Source organism: Vipera ursinii, assembly GCF_947247035.1.
Source record: "Vipera ursinii genome assembly, chromosome: 1".
NCBI classification, from domain to species: domain Eukaryota; kingdom Metazoa; phylum Chordata; class Lepidosauria; order Squamata; family Viperidae; genus Vipera; species Vipera ursinii.
Window position 1 is genome coordinate 1,451,714 of NC_139512.1, and position 21,618 is coordinate 1,473,331.

At 41.8% G+C, this 21,618-nt stretch overlaps 1 protein-coding gene across 1 annotated transcript; it reads right to left on the minus strand.

The window, feature by feature from the left end:
- Nucleotides 1-561: 561 nt before the first annotated feature.
- Nucleotides 562-20,101, minus strand: RAB3A (RAB3A, member RAS oncogene family). Its single transcript, XM_083349445.1, has 5 exons — nucleotides 19,986-20,101; nucleotides 10,657-10,884; nucleotides 7,351-7,469; nucleotides 4,566-4,690; nucleotides 562-2,807 (listed from the first exon to the last, which is right to left on the minus strand). Exons 2-5 carry the CDS (start codon nucleotides 10,882-10,884, stop codon nucleotides 2,617-2,619), a joined length of 663 nt encoding a protein of 220 aa, XP_083205571.1. The 5' UTR covers nucleotides 19,986-20,101; the 3' UTR covers nucleotides 562-2,616.
- Between the last annotated feature and the right edge of the window lie 1,517 nt (nucleotides 20,102-21,618).

The following is a 21,618-nucleotide window of genomic DNA, read 5'->3' on the forward strand; positions in this document are numbered from 1 at the left end:
TCATAAATCAATCAGTACTTTCAACTTATCCATAATTTTGTTCCATCAATCAGTCATTTCTGGCTCTTGAGGGACATCATTATAGCAGCACTTGAATATTCAGTGGTATAAGCACTGGCTCAGGAATTCTGGGAGTTGAAGTCCACAAGTTATAGGAAATCTGCTGGACCACAGCTATGGTGGGCAGACTGACATGGTACACAAGATAAATGGAAATTATTCCAGAGGTTCCTGAACACTGATTCTTCAGAAAAGGTCAATGCTGCACCTCTGCAAAATGCAATAATAAATTGTAACCACCAAGTCTTTCTATCTACAAGAAGATAAAGCCAGCTAACTGTGCAGTTATTCTCCCACATGATTATATTTCCTTATCGATGAATCTGGTGGATCTGAATATGTATACTGTACTGTAAGTACCTCTTTGAATGATCTAGACTGGGAAAGTATTTTTTTATCTACATCCCTGATAGTTTTAACTGAACCCTAACTACCACGGTTTCTGGCAAAATTATACTGTATTTCCTTCACAGTAACTCTGACATCAAACTTTTGTGATTAGCCATTTTATTTCTTCACAATATCTCCTTAGTACAGTGATTTTTGTTTGCTCATTTTAGGAAACTGAATTTATTTGACACTTCTGACAGGTTTTGTTTTGTTAAATACAGTACAGCATATTTTTCCATAAAAGTAAACTTCAAAGAGAGAGAGAGAGAGAGAGAGAGAGAGAGAGAGCAGATGGTGTCTAAGAATTTGTAAAACAAACTTATAGAGCTTCCATGAAAAATAAATTAAGGATAGCAATGGGGAAGGGGGAATAGGAGTATGGGTAGGAGTAAGGTAACAGTGGCTGTTGATAGAATTCAACCACAACCTGCCCCAGTCCATGCTAGGGAAAGAGGATGCTGGACTGAGGGGAATGTAACATCAGGTTCAACTTAACTCCTGCAAACTCAAGTCTGTTTAGGAAAGGCAGGCAGTGGAGAAACCATTCCAAAATGACAAAGAACTCTTTGACTTTCTCATGTGGCTTTTAGATCAGCCGAGACGGGTTTTCCAGCTGCCTCTCCGCCTTTCTCCTCTTAAATAAATACATAGTTCCGTGAAAACCCACCAGGTAGGGTGACTTATTTTAAAAATAACAAACTAAAAACACCAACACAAATCACAACACAGCAATGAAAGTTCCATACACACATAACATCACCAGCTACTTCTATTTACATGTAACCGGAGAGATTGCTTTTTTTTCCGTTTTCATTTTCTGTACACTGAGGAAGACGGGAAGAGGAGCAAGCAGGTGTATATACACTCGGCAAGTTGAAAGTGGGAGAACCAACGTCTGCTGGGCAACTGAATGGCAGCAGAACTTCTCCAATCTACTTTCACCTTCAGTGTTGCCGGGCAGGTGAGGAGCTTTGCTACACATAGCCCAACCTCTTTCCTATAACCAGCCAGCCAATGAGCCTTGGTTCCAATTTAGCCCTGTCTTTCTCAAGGAGAGAAGCTGGAAAAATCTGGGTGTAGACTAGGCCATAGCAGACTGCAAGTAGGAGAGCAATCCCACCGTTACAAATTCCTTGCTGGTTGAGCAAAAGGGTCTACTCTGTCCTTTCTCCAAATACGGTCCCCTTCTAAATACAGGAAGGCCTTCCTCCTCTTCTATCTGAATGGGAAAGGATCTACCCGTGCAAGCCTCTTCTTGCTAAGTGACCAGGTTCAACTAGACCTAGAGTGATCGTAATGCCTTAGAATCCGACGTGAGCAGAAGTACAGTTTTAAGCTGGAAATTCTTGCCGTTCTGTGAAGAAAGGCTTTCACCTTAAAACCTATTATTTTCATTCACGGTAGAGGAAACAGCACGCAAGAAGCAGGCATGACCTGGAGCTAAGCCAGAGGGAGCATTGAGGTCAATCTCACTTCACAGCATTACAAAATCTAGCCCAATTCAGAGCTGGCAATGGGATAGTTTCCAGATAACTCAGTTTGCCTGAACAATTTTATTTTTTTCTCTATAGCCCGTGATCACTGGTCAGGAAGAAAGAAAGAGATGCTTCCGACAGGTATATTTTACTTCCTATAGAGACACAGCCAGATCTCCTTGAATCTTGGGACATCAGCTTCAGCCTATTTTTGTCCATACTGAGTGCAGGAAAATGCAGTGGGATCATGGCGCTTATGAAGCAGGAAGAGGGAAAGGATGTTCAAATGTGTAAATGGGAACATTATAAATATATAAATAAATAAAACCCACTAAGAACAGTTAAAAGTTCTAGCGCTGCCCCCACCCCGTTTTTCACGCTGATTAGTTCTGATCCCGGGGAAGGGGGAATACAGGAAGATAGAGCTTCTATCCACCCAAAGATTAAAGGGAGAAACTTTTGAAGCATTCAAAGGCCCACGCAGAGAGGTGGAGAAGCTCTGGGTTTGAGTCTCGACCACCTACCCCAAAAGGATAAGCAATGGGACAGCTAAATGGTGTGTGGTGGCGGCGGCGGTAGGGCAGACAGAGAGCACAAACTGTCAAGAATCTAGGGGCTCTGATTACTGCAAGACATGAGGCAGGCAAGGTGGGTGGGACAGGAAAAGTCAGGGCATCCACACCAAAGTCTCTTAACAGGCACAATCCTGGTGCGGGGGAGCCTGTTGATCGGTCAGTTGTGGGCCCTGCTTGGCACCGGTCACAGCTGGATCAGCTGCATCCAGTGACTCAGACATCTTTTCGCAAATGATATCGACCAAACGTTCAAAGGTTTGTTTCACGTTCATGTTGTCCTTCGCGCTGGCCTCAAAGAACTCAAATCCTGGAGGAAGGGAAAAGACAAAAAGACAAAAATGCATGTACAAGAACAGGAAGGAGGAACACGGGACAGTCAGAAGGCCTTGAGGAAAATCAAGGAACAAATTTATTTCCGAGGTGGTGGTGGTGGTGGGTGGGTAAAAAAAGAATTCCATCAGCCTCTTGCAAACAGTGAAGTGATTGACCAGAGGTCAGTGTGTATTTTGTTAAGAACAGGTTTTGCCTAACGAGCCTTACCCTTTTTATAAACTTAGTAACTTTCTTGGTAGACTGTGTGAATGACATAGACATAATATATCTCGATTTCAGCAAAGCATTGAGAAAATGCCTTGTAACGTTCTCATTAGCAAGCTTGTTAAGAGCAAGCTGAATACGTCGATGACTCAAAATCACATCGGAGAGATATTATAAATTTATTGAACCAGAGAGATCTGTCTAATAAGACAACCAAGCTTCAATCCTAAGCTTTGTACTCATCATCTTTAATTCATGATTAGCATGAAGGGGCATAAAAAAAAATAGTTAATCTAATTTGCAGATGACACAAATGAGTGGGAAAATTAAGTAGCAGTCTAGTGAGATGGGTGGCATGTAAATTTAATAAATAAAGGACAGAATGAAGAGAAGACTGAAATAAAATAATTTGATATGTTAGCATCATGGGTAGAAAGGGAAAGAATTAAAATTAATGCAAAGTTATTCACCTGGAAAATAAAAATTAAATAGAGAGATAAAGCTGGCTTGGCAGCTGTACCTATGAAAAAAACCTTGGAATAGAAGTTGCTTGCAAACGGAATAGGAACAAGCATTGTAATTTAGCTGCCAAAACTGAAAGTGCAAATAGTGTAGATCAGGGGTAGGCAGCCTCGGCTCTTTTATGACTCATGGACTTCAACTCCCAAAATTCCTGAGTCAGCGTTGAAGTCCATGAGTCATAAAAGAGCCGAGGTTGCCTACCCCTGGTGTAGATGGTCAATCATGAACTGTTAGTGTTACCTCACCTTAAGTATTGTTAAAATATGGGCACCATATTTAAAAAGGATTCAGAGAAATTGCAAGAGGTTGAGGGAAAAGAATGAAGATCAGAAGACTAGAAATTAAGTCCTGTGAAGAGTAACTGAAGGACCACGAACCGTTTATCCTTGAGAATGGACAGGTGTAATGGCCTTCTTTAAGTACCTGAAAAGATATCTCCCTTCTGTTATAAATATTTTATGAAATCCAGAACATCAAGATGAGTTAATAAAGTTCAGCATTTTGTATCTAATAAGGATCCAGCCATAAACAGGTCTTGAAACAACAGTATCAGCTAATAATTAAAACAGAATTTCTAAAGTTTCAAGATCTCTTTTAGGTGATATACCATTTATTCCCTGTACTTCCTCTGTTAAATTATCTAATCTTTTAAAGACATCTCAGCAACCAATCTTAGAAACTACTGATAGATGTTGTAACAAATGTCTTATTTTTTTTAACTTGAACCTACATCTAATTCATTTAATAACAGCTTCCTATCTATGGTTCCAAAAAGATTAGCTACCTACATTTTTTCTATACACTGTGCATATATTATGCAAATGTATCTCTTATATAAATCTGTTTTGCACAATTTATTTAATTCACACTAGCCATATAAAGCCTCTGTTTTCCTGGTGGCAATTTTTTCCCTGAACCCTGAAGACTTGAAATTCCACTTCTATATTATTTATCAAACTCATCTTTATAGCTCAAATATACATCATTCCAATTGTTGTTCACTTACCCAAGTGCTCAGCAAGCTGACGTCCTCGTTCTGATGACACAACCCTCTCATCTTCCATGTCACACTTGTTACCCACCAACAGCACCTGGGCATTATCCCACGAGTAGGTTTTGATTTGAGTTGACCTGAAGTTGGAGTGACAAACTCAGTTATATTCAGTCAGTACTTCTTAGTGTAGGAATGGGAGGGAAAAACAAGAGCATATTTCAGCTATACTCATAAAAGTAATCAGAAGCATGTTTGTTCCAGGGGGAAAATGTCCATAGGCAGGCAAGATTTTTATTGGGATCCAACAAAATGTCACAAAAGGGTGTGCAAGTTTTTGAATTCTGGAGAAGCCTTCAAACACAATTATTCAAAAAATAAGATACAAAAGAAGCAAGGAAAGTCTAAAAACTAAGCTACATGTATGTCATTTGGTTGGACCTAATACAGGCATCATCTACCTAGGGATTCATCATGAAGATACACTACTCAAATTCTTGCTCAAATCAACAGGAATGCAATAAAATACTGGTAGTCCTTGTTTAGCAGCTGCCTCAAAGAGCAGTCATTTGCAATAGCAATGACAACCGCACTTAGACTTATATACCAGTTCACAGTGCTTTACAGCACTCTCTGAGTGGTTTACAAATGTCAGCTTATTTTCCCCAACAATCTGGGTCATTTTACCAACCTTGGAAGGATGGAAGGCTGAATCGACCTTGAGCCCCATCAGGATTGAACTCTTGGTTGTGGGCAGAGCTTGCCTGCAATAGTACATTCTAACCCCCGCGTCACCACGGCTCAATTTGCAGGCACGACAATGAAGAAAAAGCAACTTTGCAGCCAATGCCCACACGTATAACCTTTGAGCATCTCTCAGTCACCTGTTCACCATTACAGTCAGTTAATAGGCATTGTCTCTTGTGCCTGTTTTTTTTTTAATCCCCCTCTCCTCACAGAGAGGAGAGATTGCATCAAAAAGATATCTCTCCCGGTGCTGCTTTTTTCAGCAGCACATTATTTCCCTAGAAAATACTCACCCCAAGTTAACAAGCTCAGCTCTCTCTGACCTTAATTAATTGATTAGAACTCTGGACTGCCTCCCAAGTGCTGCCTCTAACTGACAAGGCCCTAATCAATTTCACGCCGAAGATTTGTATTTTGCCTCTTAAGCATTTGGCTGCATAGAGACCCAGCGCACTAGGCAAACAGCCAGTGCTAGCACATTCTTTTCATTGTGTGTGCCTGCTTATTTTCTTGTAACCCCTTCCTCTCCAATAAATGTAAATACAAATATTAACCTGCTTGCTAATTATCCCAGCAATGGGGAAAGCATTCCAAAGAGCAGAGAAGTGGGGGGAAAGGGCTATAAGATTTATCCTTTTGGCTGGCTTCTTCGTCATCATCAAGAGTTGGAAGGGACCTTGGAAGTCTTCTACGCCAACCCTCTACTCAAGCAGGAGCCCCTATACCAGTGGTGGCAAACCTATGGCACGCGTGCCAGAGGCGGCACTCTGAGCCCTCTCTGTTGGCACGCGCGCCGCTGCCACCAGCAGCAGGTCCATCAGGTTGCCACCGCCACCCAGAGCAGGAGGCCCGCCCAGCACAAAGGAGGCAAAGCGGCCAATTAGCAAGCTCGAGTAGAGATGGTAGAGCAGAGGTCACCAACCATTGTCGATTGGCGGACTGGAAGAAAAGGGAGGAAGAAGCATTTTACATGTGTGCGTGTGCACATGGGGCTGCGAGCTTGCATGCGCTGCAAATGGGGTGGGGCTAGTGCCTGCGTGATACTCACTAGCCCGGCCCTCTTCTTGCGTGGTGCAGTGCCTTTTATCAGCGCCTTGCAACACGGTGGCCCATTTTTGCACCCCTGGTTTTTCCGTGCCAGAGGCGGCACTCAGAGGCGCCTCCCTGCCCCACCCCCCAAGGGCACCATAATGCTGATGCGCCCCTGGCACTTTGCAATAAATAAGTGGGTTTTGGGTTGCGGTTTGCACACTCGGTCTCTAAAAGGTTCGCCATCACTGCCCTATACTATTTCAGATAAATAGATGTCCAGTCTCTTCCTCGCAAATCGAGTTTCAGAAACCTTGCCTACTATTTGGGCTCACCTGGCTGTTTGGGGTCATAGCCTTTTGACACTATAAAAGCAAAAAAAAAAGCTTAAGTAAACTTGAACTGTTGCAGTTCACATGGTTTTTCACTTAGCAACCGCTTTCCTTAATGACTGAATTGCTGGCCCCAATTGCAGTTGCTAAACAAAGATTACCTAATTAGCATTTAAGGCATTTTATACTTTTCTATTCTGTCCTACCTAAATTAAATAAGACAAAAGTAACCACAAGGTGTTGCTAGAAAGATATAAGCAACTCAGAAAGAGAACCAGTTTAGTCTAGTGGTTAAGGCACCAGGTTTGAAAACAGGAGATCGTGACTTCTAGTTCTGCTTTAGCCATGAAAGCCGGCTGGGTGACTCTGGGCCAGTCCCTCTCTCTCAGCAAAACACACTTCAGAGTTGTTGTGGGGAAAATAGGAGAAGGAAAGTGTGTTGGATATGTTCACTGCCTTGAGTTATTTTGTAAAAATAATAACAGTGGCATACAAATAAAACGAATAAAAATAAACTTTGGGAAGGTTGGATAGAAAGTGATAAGTAAACACACTGAAGATGTCAATTTGATCCATGGGTTGTTCAAATGCCAGCTGCCTTTGTTCAAAATAATCCTTGGAAAACATCTGAATATTAAAATTATTATAAATTTCAGAATTAATTAAAGCTAGTCATAGAAACTTTGACTCACCAATCCTGGACAGCATTAAAGGAGTCTTCATTGGTGATGTCATACATCAAAATGAAACCCATTGCCCCTCGATAATAGGCAGTGGTGATAGTCCGGTATCGTTCCTGCCCTGCTGTATCCTGAGAAAAACAAAAAGTGGCTTTGAAGTACTTGTTATAGTATTTACAAGTATCTTATGGAATTGCCATACTCTGCAATGTTTCCCTATCTTAGCAAATTGAAGGTGAATGGATTTCAACTCCCAGAATTCTTAGTAATAGCTGTAGAATTCTGGGAGTTAAAATCCATATGCTGGGGGGCAGGGAGGACATATTTTTTTTTTGGAAAACAGAAGTATGGTTGGGAAGGTTGCCAAGGTCGGGAATTTTTACTCTAAATGTTTCCCCCTAATTGTGGTCAGTTATTATACAAGGACTATTTCTTGCGATGGTAATGAAAACCTAAGCATGCTTTCATTTTCCAAAAAAAGATGTTTTTTTTAAAAAAAGTTATTTAAATGTATTAGCCATCCAACTCAAATGGACTCAAAGTTTTCAGAGTATTTTTTGTAATCCTTATAACAGCACTGAAAGGTAATTCAATATTATTTAACAAGAACCTTAATGTAATGGTATGTGGGAGTGATCTTGAGAGATGGGGGGGAAGAGATACTGATCAGATAGATGGAGGAACCTACATTTGCTTAACGTCAGAGAAAGAAAGTTAGGAAGGACCTGTCCTAATTGAGCAGGCTGTAAAAAGAGACAGTGTAAAAAGAGACAGTATTGCAAGATTCTATTAATGAAGCCTTACAATAAAGTAGAATTAGCTCCTCTGGTATCAGGCCTAAGCCCCATGACAAGACAGTGAGAGCCAATTAAGTCCAGTCCTTTATTTGCTTACACCTAATAGACAGAATCTTGACAAACTAAAGCTATAAATTTCTCAACTATTAAATATACCAATAGCAATAGCACTTAGCCTTATATCCCACTTCATGGTGCTTTACAGCCCTCTCTAAGAGGTTTACAGAGTCAGCCTATTGTCCCCAACAATCTGGCTCCTCATTTTACCAACCTTGGAACGATGGAAGGCAGTGTCAACCTTGACGTGGTGAGAATTGAACTGCTGGCAGTTGGCAGAATGAGCCTGCAATACAGCATCCTAACCACTGTGCTACCACGGCTCTTTATCCTGAGATATTCTAGGATGTGGTTACCCTGAATCTCTTCTCTCCTCTCCAGCCAGTTTAGGACCACTTGGTCTCTTGATTTGTGCGTCTTTCTGGAGAAGCTATGAGTTGGTTAAATTCTCCCCCTCTGCTCCTAGTGCACATTTCATCAGATTTGATCATATTTCCTGCCTGCTTGATCTGGAAGGGCTGACACTTCCTCACACAAAAAGAGAGCACTAGTCTAATTATATTTACAGTTGCAAGAAAAAGTATGTGAACCCTTTGGGATTACGTGGAGTTTTGCATGAATTGGCCATAAAATGTGCTCTAAACGTCATGTAAGTCACAACAATAGAAAAACACAGACTGCTTAAAATAATACTACACAAACATTAGCTATTGTCATGTTTTAATTGAACATAAGATGGAAACATTCACAGTGCAGGGTGGAAAAAGTATGTGAACCCCTAGCCTAATGACTTCTCCAAGAGCTAATTGGAGCCAGGAGTGAGCCAACCTTGACTCCAACCAGTGTGATGATATTGGATGTGTTGCTGACAGCTGTCCTGCCCTTTAAAAACACACACCTGTTTTGGGTTTACTGGTCTCAAGAAGCACTGTCTAATGTGAACCATGCCTCGCAGAAAAGAGCTCTCAGAAGACCTACGATCAAGAATTGTTGACTTGCATGAAGCTGGAAAGGGTTACAAAAGTATCTCCAAAAGCCTTGATGTTCATGTGTCCACGGTAAGACAGACTGTCTACAAATGGAGAAAGTTTAGCACTGTTGCTACTCTCCCTAGGCGTGGTCGTCCTGTAAAAATGACTGCAAGAGCACAGCGCATAATGCTTAATGAGGTAAAGAAGAATCCTAGAGTGTCAGCTAAAGACCTACAGAAATCTCTGGCACATGCTAACATTTTTGTTGACACATCTACAATAAGGAAAACATTAAACAAGAATGGAGTACATGGGAGGGCACCACGGAGGAAGCCATTGCTGTCCAAAAAAAATATTGTAGTACGTTTGAAGTTTGCAAAAGAGCACCTGGATGTTCCACAGCACTACTGGCAAAATATACTATGGACAGATGAAACCAAAATTGAGTTGTTTGGGAAAAACACACAACACTATCTGTGGAGACAAAAAGGCACAGCACACCAACATCAAAACCTCATCCCCACTGTAAAGCATGGCGGAGGGAGCATCATGGTTTGGGGCTGCTTTGCTGCCTCAGGGCCTGGACGGATTGTTGTCATTGATGGGAAAATGAATTCCAGAGTTTATCAGGACATTTTGCAGGAAAACGTATGACCATCTGTTCGCCAACTGAAGCTCCGCAGAGGATGGGTGATGCAACAGGACAATGACCCAAAGCATACAAGTAATTCAACAAAACAATGGCTTCAACAGAACAGAATACACCTTCTGGAGTGGCCCAGTCAGAGTCCTGTCCTCAACCCGATTGAAATGCTGTGGCATGACCTTAAGAGAGCGATTCACACCAGACATCCCAAGAATATTGCTACACTGAAACAGTTTTGTGCAGAGGAGTGGTCCAAAATTACTCCAGATCGTTGTGCAGGTCTGATCTGCAACTACAGGAAACGTTTGGTTGAGGTTATTGCTGCCAAAGGAGGGTCAACCAGTTATTAAGTCCAAAGGTTCACATACTTTTTCCACCCTGCACTGTGAATGTTTCCATCTTATGTTCAATTAAAACATGACAACATGATAATGTTTGTGTAGTATTATTTTAAGCAGACTGTGTTTTTCTATTGTTGTGACTTACATGACGTTTAGAGCGCATTTTATGGCCAATTCATGCAAAACTCCACGTAATCCCAAAGGGTTCACATACTTTTTCTTGCAACTGTATATTGTTTAATTCAGTTGGCAAGATCTTTGACCCCTTCGAGCTCTTTCCCAGCCATCCCAGGGACCTCGATCCTTCCGCTGGCAATATTTTCTGCCAGAAAGAAATTATTCTGGTAAAGTTTGCAAGCAATCCTGCAAGGCAGTTTTTCCTCAACCTTTGCAACTTTAAAACATGTGGACCTGAACACCCAGAATTCCCCAGGCAGCATGTCTTAAAGTTGCTAAAGTTGAGAAACACTGCTATAAGGCAAGACAGCTTCCATCTGCTTCCTTACCCAGATTTGCAGTTTAATACGCTTGTCATTGCGATAGATGGTTTTCACTTTGAAGTCAATGCCAACGGTGCTGACGAAAGCCGGAGTGAAGGAGTCATCGGCGTACCGGAAGAGGAAGGAAGTCTTCCCAACGCTGCTATTCCCGATGATCAGGATCTTGAACATGTAGTCAAAGTTCTGGTCTGAGGACTCCTTTTGGCCATGGCGAGCATCTGTTGCAGAAGCCATCTGGGAAAGAGTTGGAGGAGGGTGAAGGAAAAGGATGGGGCAGAAAACACCACGCAATTTGCAACTGGGGGTGTCTGACTGTCCTTTGCCCAATAAGATGGGGGAAAAAAAAGAAAACCACGTCCTCTGATTCTTTAAGATTAATGATAGATCCCCAAGAGCCTTTAAGGCTATTTTCTTCTCAAGTTATTTCCCAAGCTATTTTATGGAATCTGGCTGAACTTAAGCCCACCGCGGATTTTTAAAAACATTTAAAAGAAAAATCACTGCTAATTTTCTTAAATTATTTTTGATAAGTACCATCCACATTCAGCGATGTTATTTATTTGTCTTGTTAGTCTACATATACAGGTGCTCGAACATATTTAATATTGTAATGTAGACTGAGCTAAAAATGAATTACAGTCTTCGACTTACAACTAAAATTGGGACCAGAATCTCCGTTGCAAAGCAATGAACTTGTTAAGTGAGTTGTGCCTGATTTAAATTCCTTTATTTTTGCCATGGTTGCTAAGCGAAATCACTGCAGCTGTTAAATGGATCAGGTGGCCATCAAATGAATCCAGCTTCTCCCACTGACCTTGTTGGAAACCAGTTGGGAAGGTTGCAAATGGCGATCACGTGACTCTGGAACACTGCAGCTATTCTAAGTACATGCTGATTGCCAAGTGACCAATTTTTTTAAAAAAACAAGTTTTATTAATTTTCCAATTTTACATCCAAATAATTAGGAAGCAACATGGTGATTGGGTAATCAAACGTCCAATAACAAAATCTTTTGTACAAATCTCAGGTTACATCATCAAAAATTCCCTCTCTATTTCCCTCAGGAATTCTGGGAGTTGAAGTCCACGAGTCATAAAGAGCCAAGGTTGCCTACCCCTGGTCTAGTCCTTCAATTTGCACCAAGTCTCTACTGTCTCAAAATCATGCCACATCCCCAAAACACTTTCCAAAATGTAGAGAAGATTGCGTCCGCCTCTTCTTTGGTCATCAATTATCTTACCTTTCAAAGAATAATTCTCTTTTAAAAAGGGAAAGCTATCTGGATTATTACCCAAGGATAATCAAGTTAGCACTATGGCAGGCAACTTTTCAGCAGTCAAGGTTGCAATTAAGCTCTCTGATTGGAAAGCCAACAATTCCCATTTCTACCTTCATCCTCCCTGATCCCAAGTGCCCCAAAGGGCAAAGATCCCAAGTGCCCCAAAGGGCAAAAATCCCAAGGATGAATTTCATTGGCAAAATGGCAAAGCTTTGGAAGGCTGATTTCAGGTTGCTTTGGAAAGTGCACAAGGATTAAGAATAATCAGATAATCAGCCAGTTTTGCTGCTGAATTTCATTGGCATTGGATCATCATTTGGTCTATGTCAGAGTTATTCAAACTGATACAGCTCATCAACTGGAACCTAACACTTAAATCAGTTAAGATGCATTGCTCTTCCTTAACTGGTGCCGTCACCGTTGCTGATATAGATTCCATCTTGGCAATGCTTTTTTTGTAAAAGAAAAAGGTGCCGGAACTCATACATGTCATAGATCCTACAAGGTTCCATCCAAAAAAGGTGCTGGAACTCCGTTCTGAGCGTTCTACGACAAAAAAAGCCCTGCATCTTGGAACAGTGCCTTTTGGGTAACAGGGTTATTTTATGGAGCTCCTGTCTCTGAGCGGTCAACCAAACCACATAAATGGAAACATTTTCAGAGAGCATCAACTTTTTTTTTTGTTTCAGAAAGCTTGTGGAACAGATTATTTAAAAGTGCATTGTGTTGATTTTATTCATTATTTAAACGTGCACCGACTGCTATTATTAAACTGAATGCACTTTATTTCTGTTTCGTCTGTACAGCTGAGACAACAGAGTTGGTAATTTTCTTAGCACTGAGCAATTGTTCCAGCCTTGTTCACAGAAAAAGATATAAAATCGAAAACACCAACATAATGTTGTGAGCTTCTTGCCCTTGTTACAAGTACCCAACACCAAAAGAACTATAAGCTTGTTTTGTGTGGGAATATCTGACTGGGCACGATAGCAAACAGAATGCCAGATGTAATGGGTTCATTTTGATCCACCTACAGACTTTTCTTACATGTCTGTTGATGGTAGTAACAATTATCCTAGGCTGCATTATCAGAGGGATAGAATCAAGATCATGTGAAGTGTTAAAACCAATTTATAATGCCTTGGTAAGGCCACACTTGGCAAGGCCACACTTGGCATACTGCATCCAGCATTGGTCGCCATGATGTAAAAAAGTTGTTGAGACTCTAGAAACAAACACAGCAACACGATTAGGGGACTAGAGGCTAAAGCATATAAAGAACAGGTGCTGGAATTGGGTAAGTCGAGATTAGTGAAAAGAAGGACTAGGTGTGACATCATAGCAGTGTTTCAATATTTCAGTGGTTGCCACAAAGAAGAGGGAGTCACACTATTCTCCAAAGCATCTGAAGGCAGGACAAGAAGCAATGGATGGAAACTAATCAAGGAGAAAAACAACCTAGAACTAAGGAGAAATTTCCTGACAATTAGAACAATTGATCAGTGGAACAACTTGCCTCCAGAAGTTGTGGATGCTCCAACACTGTACGTTTTTAAGAAGAGACTGGCAACCATTTGTCTGAAATGGTATAGGCTAGGGGTAGGCAACCTCGGCTCTTTTATGACTCATGGACTTCAACTCCCAGAATTCCTGAGCTATGCTGACTCAGGAATTCTGGGAGTTGAAGTCCATGAGTCATAAAAGAGCCGAGGTTGCCTACCTGTGGTATAGGCCTTTCCTGCCTGAGCAGGGAGTTGGACTGGAAGACCTACGAGGTCCCTTCCAACTCTGTTATTCTGTTATTTCAGAGGTCTACACTTCCCACACTTTTGGGGGGAGGAATTTTTTTTCAAAACCACTTGTTCTTATACACTGCACCCTAGATATGCCTACCTTCTCTTTTCATTATAGCAGACACACCACCCAATACAATCATTTAGCTAATTAAACAGCCCATGGTTTACTTTCATTACACAAAGCAAACGAAGGGGTTGAAATAATGCCTAGGGCCTAAGAAGGATTTAGCTGGATTCCTCTCACATCTTCTTAAAGGCCAATCTCAAATACAAGGTTTAGCTACAGCTAAACAGCCTCAGTTTTTTGCAGCAGGGAACTGCTAAGCAATGCTTGGTGGGAGCAGCTGGAAGGCAGTCTCCGTTTTGCTCTGAGTCAGCTGTGTTTTTTCCCACTGAGCTCTTTAGCAGATGTTCCCAAGATGAATGCCTCATCCTGGCTTTGGGTGTTCTGTGATGAAAAAGACAAATCCAAAATGATAACAAGAAAATGAGATTAAAGAGGAGATCAGAATTCAGGCCGTCCTATTAATCAATGCAAAATCGAATTTTAGAGGTATGCTTTGTCTTGTTTCATCAAAAGGGGAAAAAAATGTGGGAAGCTCAGTTACAGCAAAGCAGCCCTAAGACTGTTGGCCGCTCATTTTGTCCTTTCCTTGGTCACTGGTGACATATAAAACTGAGTCAAATCACTGGAGTGAAAGATTTTTGGAAATAAAAAAAATATTGATTCTTCTGTCACTTTGGCCCACTGCTAAGTTTTAATCTTTTGCCATCTTGGCTCACTGTAAAATTTTAATCTGGTGGTAAATTTCTCAATGCGGGTCTCTCTTTCCTTCTATTTGTTACACTCACTGAAATGCAGAGGTGACTCAGGGTATGATTAAAAAAGGTCAGTGAGACATACATAAAAAAACAGATGGATTGCACCATTGTGGCCACATTTTGACTTTTTTTAACCAAATCCCGTGGACACCTCTGATGCTATGTATATATTGATCTTTGGGAATACGTGCACAACCTTTCAATAACGTCTCATTAAAATGCTCATTAAAAGCATTTTAAAAGGAAGCCTCCATTTTTGACCTCTGCAGAATGGGAGATGGAGTGCTTCTAAATTATGCACAGGGGATGTTCTGTTTCAGAAAAGCTGTTATTCCAACTTTGGTTTGAATTCAATCCTCTATGATCTTCTTTGTATGAAATTGGGAATTCTAGTATTTTACCAGTGGGTACCAAATTGACAAGCATCCTTATCCATTAAAGAAGAATGCAAATTCTTTGCTAATCTGTCTGGAAGGAAGTCCCAAATAAAAGAGTGCTGAAGCTGTTCAAGAAAAGAAGTAAAGATTGCACTGTAGCTGATCTTGAGTCTGTATTCTGGTTTGGGAATTAAAATACCTAGACCAGGGGCCCCCAACCCCAGGTCCGTGGATCAGTACTGGGCTGCGGCATGCCAGCAACCGGTCCGCACAAACAAGCAAAGCATCATCCGTGGGATGCAGGCAGCACACAAAACCATGCCCCCTCCAGTCCAAGGAAAAACCTCTCTCCACGGAATCGGTCCCTGGTGCCCAAAAAGTTGGGGGCCTCTGACCTAGGCAACAAGGAATTTTAGTAAAAGTGGGGGGGGGGGGGGAAGGGCAGAACTGATAAAGTCTTGAGTTACACTCTTCCAGAATGATGTGAGTGCAGTCTTGTTCTGCTTTGCATCCAAATTTTTAAAAGTTAATGGAAATAAAGACCAGGTGATAGGTAAATCTGGCTCATAAAAGACAAGGAAAGAAAATATAGGTAAAGAAAGAATACCCACTGAGTTTGGAGATAAAGAGAATGAATATGAAGGGGGAGAGGGGAAGAATTTGAAGTTTCATCACCAAGTAAGCAAGGCCTGGGAAAACTCCATCTGATTCAGTGACTTGGTTCACACAATATACTAATTCATAGTTACATTTGTTTTGGTTTTAGCATGTTCCATGAACATGACCACTCATGTTTGTAAACCATGAAACTTGGCTAACTGTGGTATAACCAATAAGCCAATTTAATAAACCAAGACTTTGTCCCAATGTGAGATCTCACTTTGCATTAGGTAAGTTCATGTGGTTCTGTTTAAATCACTCTTTTTATTATAAGGATAGCAATTATATTAGAATTGCTATTTTTAAAATAGCTTTTGCTCAATGATGCTGCACATGGTGAGGTGCAAAAAATATATATATCTAAATTCATTCTCAAAATACAGCTGGTTAAGACTCTTTTTGGTCTGAAAATCAACGCAACTTGTGTTGCCAATCAGTAAGTACTAAACTGCATGGCACATAGTCGGATTCAATGGAAAAGATTGGGCTAAATCATGTTTGGCTTAACTTGATTATAGAAAAAGCAACAGCCAATTGGGTTCATGCTGAACAGATCATATAATGGCTTAATGCAGGGGTCTTCAAACTTGGCCCTTTTATGACTTGTGGACTTCAACTCCCAGAATTCCTCAGCCAGGAACTTTTGGTGCAGAATCAGACAAGCCATTGAAATGCAGATCCTGTCTGTCCATGCTGCATTGTTTTCAGCAGAATATGTATGTCCCTTTACAGAATCCAAGACTAGTGCAAAGAAATGAAGCTATCAAATTTCTAGGCTTATGTCCCCACAACAATGTGCATTTGCCTGGAATTGTATTCATCAATATATTTCACAAGGCCAAGTCAGGGTCTATCAAATTCATTCGTACAATATGCTAAGCTGAGATAGTGTTTTGTTGGCTAGATATTTTTGGGGGGTGGGTGGGGGTGGGGGGTATGTTATGCAAAGGACTTTAGCAGGTGACAGGACCTAGCAAACCTTAGCTTAGTTGATTTAGAAAGCTAAACAGGGTTGGTTCTGGTTAATATTTGAATGGCAAATCATCTTGAACACTAAGGCCATTGTAGCATTTGAAGACAACTTTACCATTTTGGATCAAGCCATTTTTTTTTTTAGTTTATGATATGGTGTCTTGTAGAAGCCCAGCAAATCACTAATTGATGTAAGTATGCTGCATGAACACAGCCACTGGGACCCTCCTTATGTGGTGTTGAGGAAGCAAGTTGGGTGGGAATCCTGAAAACAGCATATAGGCCAATGCAGCATATGTAACTCTTGGTTCTCCAGCATGGAAGAAGAGTATCAGAGCTTTTGAATTTGCTTGGATATCTGGTGCAGAAGGTTTTCAGATGACATTTCCACTTTAAACAAAATGTCAAATTGACAACAAAGATTCTAGTTCTCATGACAGTTGCAGGGTCTCCTTTGAAAGCTGATTAGTCTGAAACTGGCTCCAATTTTCAGGACTACTTACTGAATAAGGGATCTTCTAGGTAGGAGCTCATGAAGCATATCAACACAAGAAGAACCCTAGATCAGGCCAACAGCCATGTAATGCTCACAGCATGGACAAGGAAAGTGATAGCATGCCTTACATAAGGATAGATATCTGTGATTCAGGAAGTAGTAAACAATCATCAATCCTAGTTGCTACTAATAATTCCCAAAATGAATTGGCTTACATAATAGTACCTCATCAGCTGGGCTTTCAGAAACTGGGACAAGATCATGGCATCATGTCTGAGTAACATTTTCAAACCCAGATTGTTGGGGGCAATAAGCTGACTTTGTAATAATGCCGCTGGGGGCCCCCCGAAAACCCTAATAAGCAGGCATATACATAGAATGAAGGCTATTGCTAAGCACATTGATTTGTGCTTTAGATTGTAAGCCGCCCTGAGTCTTCGGAGAAGGGCAGGATATAAATGGGATTTTAAAAAAAGGGTTTTCTAATATATAGGAATATCTGTCTATAGCTAATATCCCTTAACTTAATTTCCTTTCTTCCTTAAGATCTAGGCCAGGGGTGTCAAACTGCCAGCCCGTGGGCCACATGCATCATCGGGAAGCCACGCCCACCCCATTGCTGGCAATGGCAAAAAAGCTCCGATACGTTGCGCGACGTCACATGACGTCGCGAGTTTGACATGTCTAATCTAGGCCAAGAGCATTACTTGATAAGATCAAGATCTGAAAGCAAGACAAGAAACAAAGGATGAAAACTAATCAAGGAGGGAATCAACCTACAACTAAAGCAAAATTTCCTGGCAGTGAGAACAATTTGATCAGTGGAACGGCTTGTCTCCAGAAGTTGTGGATGCTCCAGCACTGGAGGTTTTTAAGAGACTGGACAGCCGTTTGTCTGAAATGGTATAGGGTTTCCTGCCTGTGCAGGAGGCTGGACTAGATGACCTCCAGGGTCCCTTCCAAATCTGTTATTCTGTTAAGATGGAATGCTATTTCCTCCATCTCACTTTCATGCATGTGCCTCAGAGGGGAAAATGTTATGCAAGACATGAAAGTGACAACTCCTATAGGTATTCATTATTAGCACCCAATGTTTTGAGGAGACTGCTCTAATCCAGGAATATACTTGACTCATATTGTGTAAGATCCTGCTAATTTGAATTGAATGTTCTCCTGCCCTGCCCAGCACCATATCTAATACTGGGTAGCCAATTACCCCTGTGCAAATTGTTTTACTGGCCATTTCCAAACATGGAAGCTCCATTTCAACAGTGCAATTAACACAGGCCTCTTCTCTCCATTTCATAAGTCCAACCCAGTTTTAAAGCTGTCTAAGCAAATTATCATCATCATAGCTTATGGCAACGCAAAGGAAAACAGAACAGGCCAACGCCAAGCTATTCAATCTTTTCAATATCAATCATTGGTTTCCCAGGACATCCAAGTGCGATGTTATCCAGCAGGATCCTTTGGCCTGGCCTTATCTGTCCATGCAATGCCTGACATAGTGTGCTCAAGTTGCAAATGCTTTCATGTTGAATCAAATGCTTCCCACTTATTGAATATTTAAAGCGGTCTGTCTGGACACACACACACACACACCACCTTTTTGCTGTAATTAATGGGCAATTGTAACCATGGGCAGTAGCATGTTTAAGAAAAATTTGTTAAGCTAGCAGGAATAGCTGAGCGCAGCTTGGCCAGACTGTTACACTCCTTCTGATGAAACAAACATAGTGATGTACCCTTCCCCCCACTGTCTTGATCTGCAAAAGCAGCCCCTAATGCTGCATTGCATGCAAGAGGCTGAGCCTCAGGAAAGCTGGTAAATGTGTTCACCACAAGACATTAATAATGTTTGATACCAAATTGTATTTTTACCCTACCATGGGCTCTTTTTTAGCTACAATGTAGATCCTTTAACAGAGACCACAGAGAGCAATCTTCTTTCCCTTTCTACATTCTTAATAAAATTTGGAATGAAATTGCTTCAATAGCCGGGCAATTGAGGGTGCACCTTCAAAGGAGAAGTTCACCAAGTGCTGATCCCCAAAACTAGATCAGGCATTTGGGAGGGGAGGAATGAAGAAAAAGACCTCTCTAAGTCAATATTACATTAGAAAGCTGATCTTGCCGACATAATTTCTCCTCCACAGCAAAACCCAGAAGTGGCACAGAAGAGCCTCTGGGAAAGCTTTGTGGAGGGTGCTTTTTTTTTTTTGGCCTGGAGGGAAAGAGCTGTTATGACGAAATGCCCCCTCTTTCCCTCAGCCCCCCCCCTCAGCCCAATCCCTCTCTTGCAAGAAAGGCCCACCCGAATGAGGAGCAGCAGTTGAGCCGGAACTAGCTCCCTTTGCAACCCTGCGATGCTGCTTCCCTCTTTCCCCATCCCCTTCGCTCTCTCTCTTCCAGAGCCTCCTGTTTACCATCTGCATCACCGAAACCTCCTCCGACGAGGCCACGGCTTAATTGCCCATCTCCCGTTTCATTCCGGGCCGTCTATTTTATTTTATTTTATTTTATTTTATTTTATTTTATTTTTAAAAAATGCAAAACCTCTTTCCCCTTTGGAAAATCGGCAACATTCCTCCCACCCCCGATATATTTCTTTGGTTGAAAAAACCCCCTCCCCCGCCCCTTACCAACCCGCATTCCTCCCCATCTAGTTGCTGCACCCTTCCCCCACTTCTCATACACGTGTCAAATGAAGGTTAACAACCTGCCCCCCCCCCCACACACACACACTCCCTCCTCCCCCCCCCCCGCCGCCGCCGCGTCAACCCCGTTTCAAAGCAATGCCGCCGTCGGAGCCAACCGAACGAAAAGAGGCAATACAGATCAAGTGTCATTTATCTACCTAGGTTAGAAAAAGATTTTTTTTTTTAATAAAAAAAAAATGAGGGAGGGGGGAATTGTACCGGGCGCGCACTTACCCCGTGAACGCGCTTCTGGTCTCCTAGCTAATGCAGCAGCAGCGGCAGCAGCAGCGGCAGCGGCGCGAGGGAACAGCACCTGCTTGCAGCTCCGGGGCCAACGTCACCAGCGCTCCGAAAGGGGCGGGGATATGCAGATAAGAGAGGAACGTGACTTCGCGGAGGGCCATCCCCTTTCCCCCCCGGTTTTCCTGCGGGCGGGCCCGAGGAGTCGTCGTCGTCGTCTTGGGCCAGGGGTAGGCAACCTCGGCTCTTTTATGACTCACGGACTTCAACTCCCAGAATTCCTGAGTCAGCGTAGCTGACTCAGGAATTCTGGGAGTTGAAGTCCGTGAGTCATAAAAGAGCCGAGGTTGCCTACCCCTGTCTTGGGCGATTGGCGGACACGTCGGTGATTGATTAGGGCTGTAATCCTTTTACCTCACGGAGGGATTGGCTTCTGAGTAAGCCTGCCTTGCTAAATCCTTTGCGATTTCTCCCCCGCCCCCCGCCCCCATTCTCTTTTCTCTCTCACCGAAATATATCCCTCCTTGATTTTAGCTTTTTTTCCTTTAGAAGGGGCTACCTGGGGTGGTCCTGAGGGGAAATTATTTCCTTACGTCCTTTTTTTAAAAAAAATTACTTATTTATATTTTCCGTTGCGCGGAAGGAAAAATTAACCGTGTATTATCTGCCCTCAGTGAAATATGTTGCACACGAGAGAGAGAGAGAGGTATATCTCATTCCTGGGAATACACAAATAAAACATGAGGAAGTTCCTGATATTATTACCTCAGCTCATCATCTCGAAAACCTGACCCGGATCCCCAAAACACACAAAAATTCTAGTGAGCAGCTGGTTGCGTAAAACAAGACACGGATATTTGCTGCCCTATTTGCTGCCATAGCTTGTTTCGTAAGTTTTGGTATTAATAATTGTGAATTTTCTGGAATAAAAAAACAGCAACTTAATATGTGCAGGAAGTCCTTACAACCATTCATTTAGTGCAGGGGTCTTCAAACTTGGCCCTTTTATGACTTGTGGACTTCAACTCCCAGAATTCCTCAGCCAGCTTTGCTGGCTGAGGAATTCTGGGAGTTGAAGTCCACAAGTCATAAAAGGGCCAAGTTTGAAGACCCCTGATTTAGTGACTGTTTGAAGTTACGGCACTGAAAAAAGTGACTTATGACTGGTCTTCTCTTTTATGGTTGTTGCAGCATCCTATGGTCACATGATCAAAAATTGGATGCTTGGCAACTGGTTCATATTTATGACGGTTGCAGTGTCCCGAGGTTATGTGATCACCTTTTGCAACTTTCTGACAAGCAAAGTCAATGGGAAAGCCAGATTCACTTAACAACCAAGTTACTAACTTTACAAATGTAAAGTCAATGAAAAAGCCAGATTCCCTTAACAACTCTGGCAAGAAAGGTCATAAAATGGAGCAAAACTCATCTAACAAATGTCTCACTTAATAACAGAAATTTTGGGCTCAGTTGTGGCTTTAAGCCAAGGACTTCCTCCATTAATTTTATATAATATAATTATTATGGATTATTCAGTAGCTTTGTGTGTAAAAAGTGTATAAAGTATTATTACAACAGATTTTTAAGGTGAAACATAAAAGCAAGCTTGTATATATCTGCTTATTAC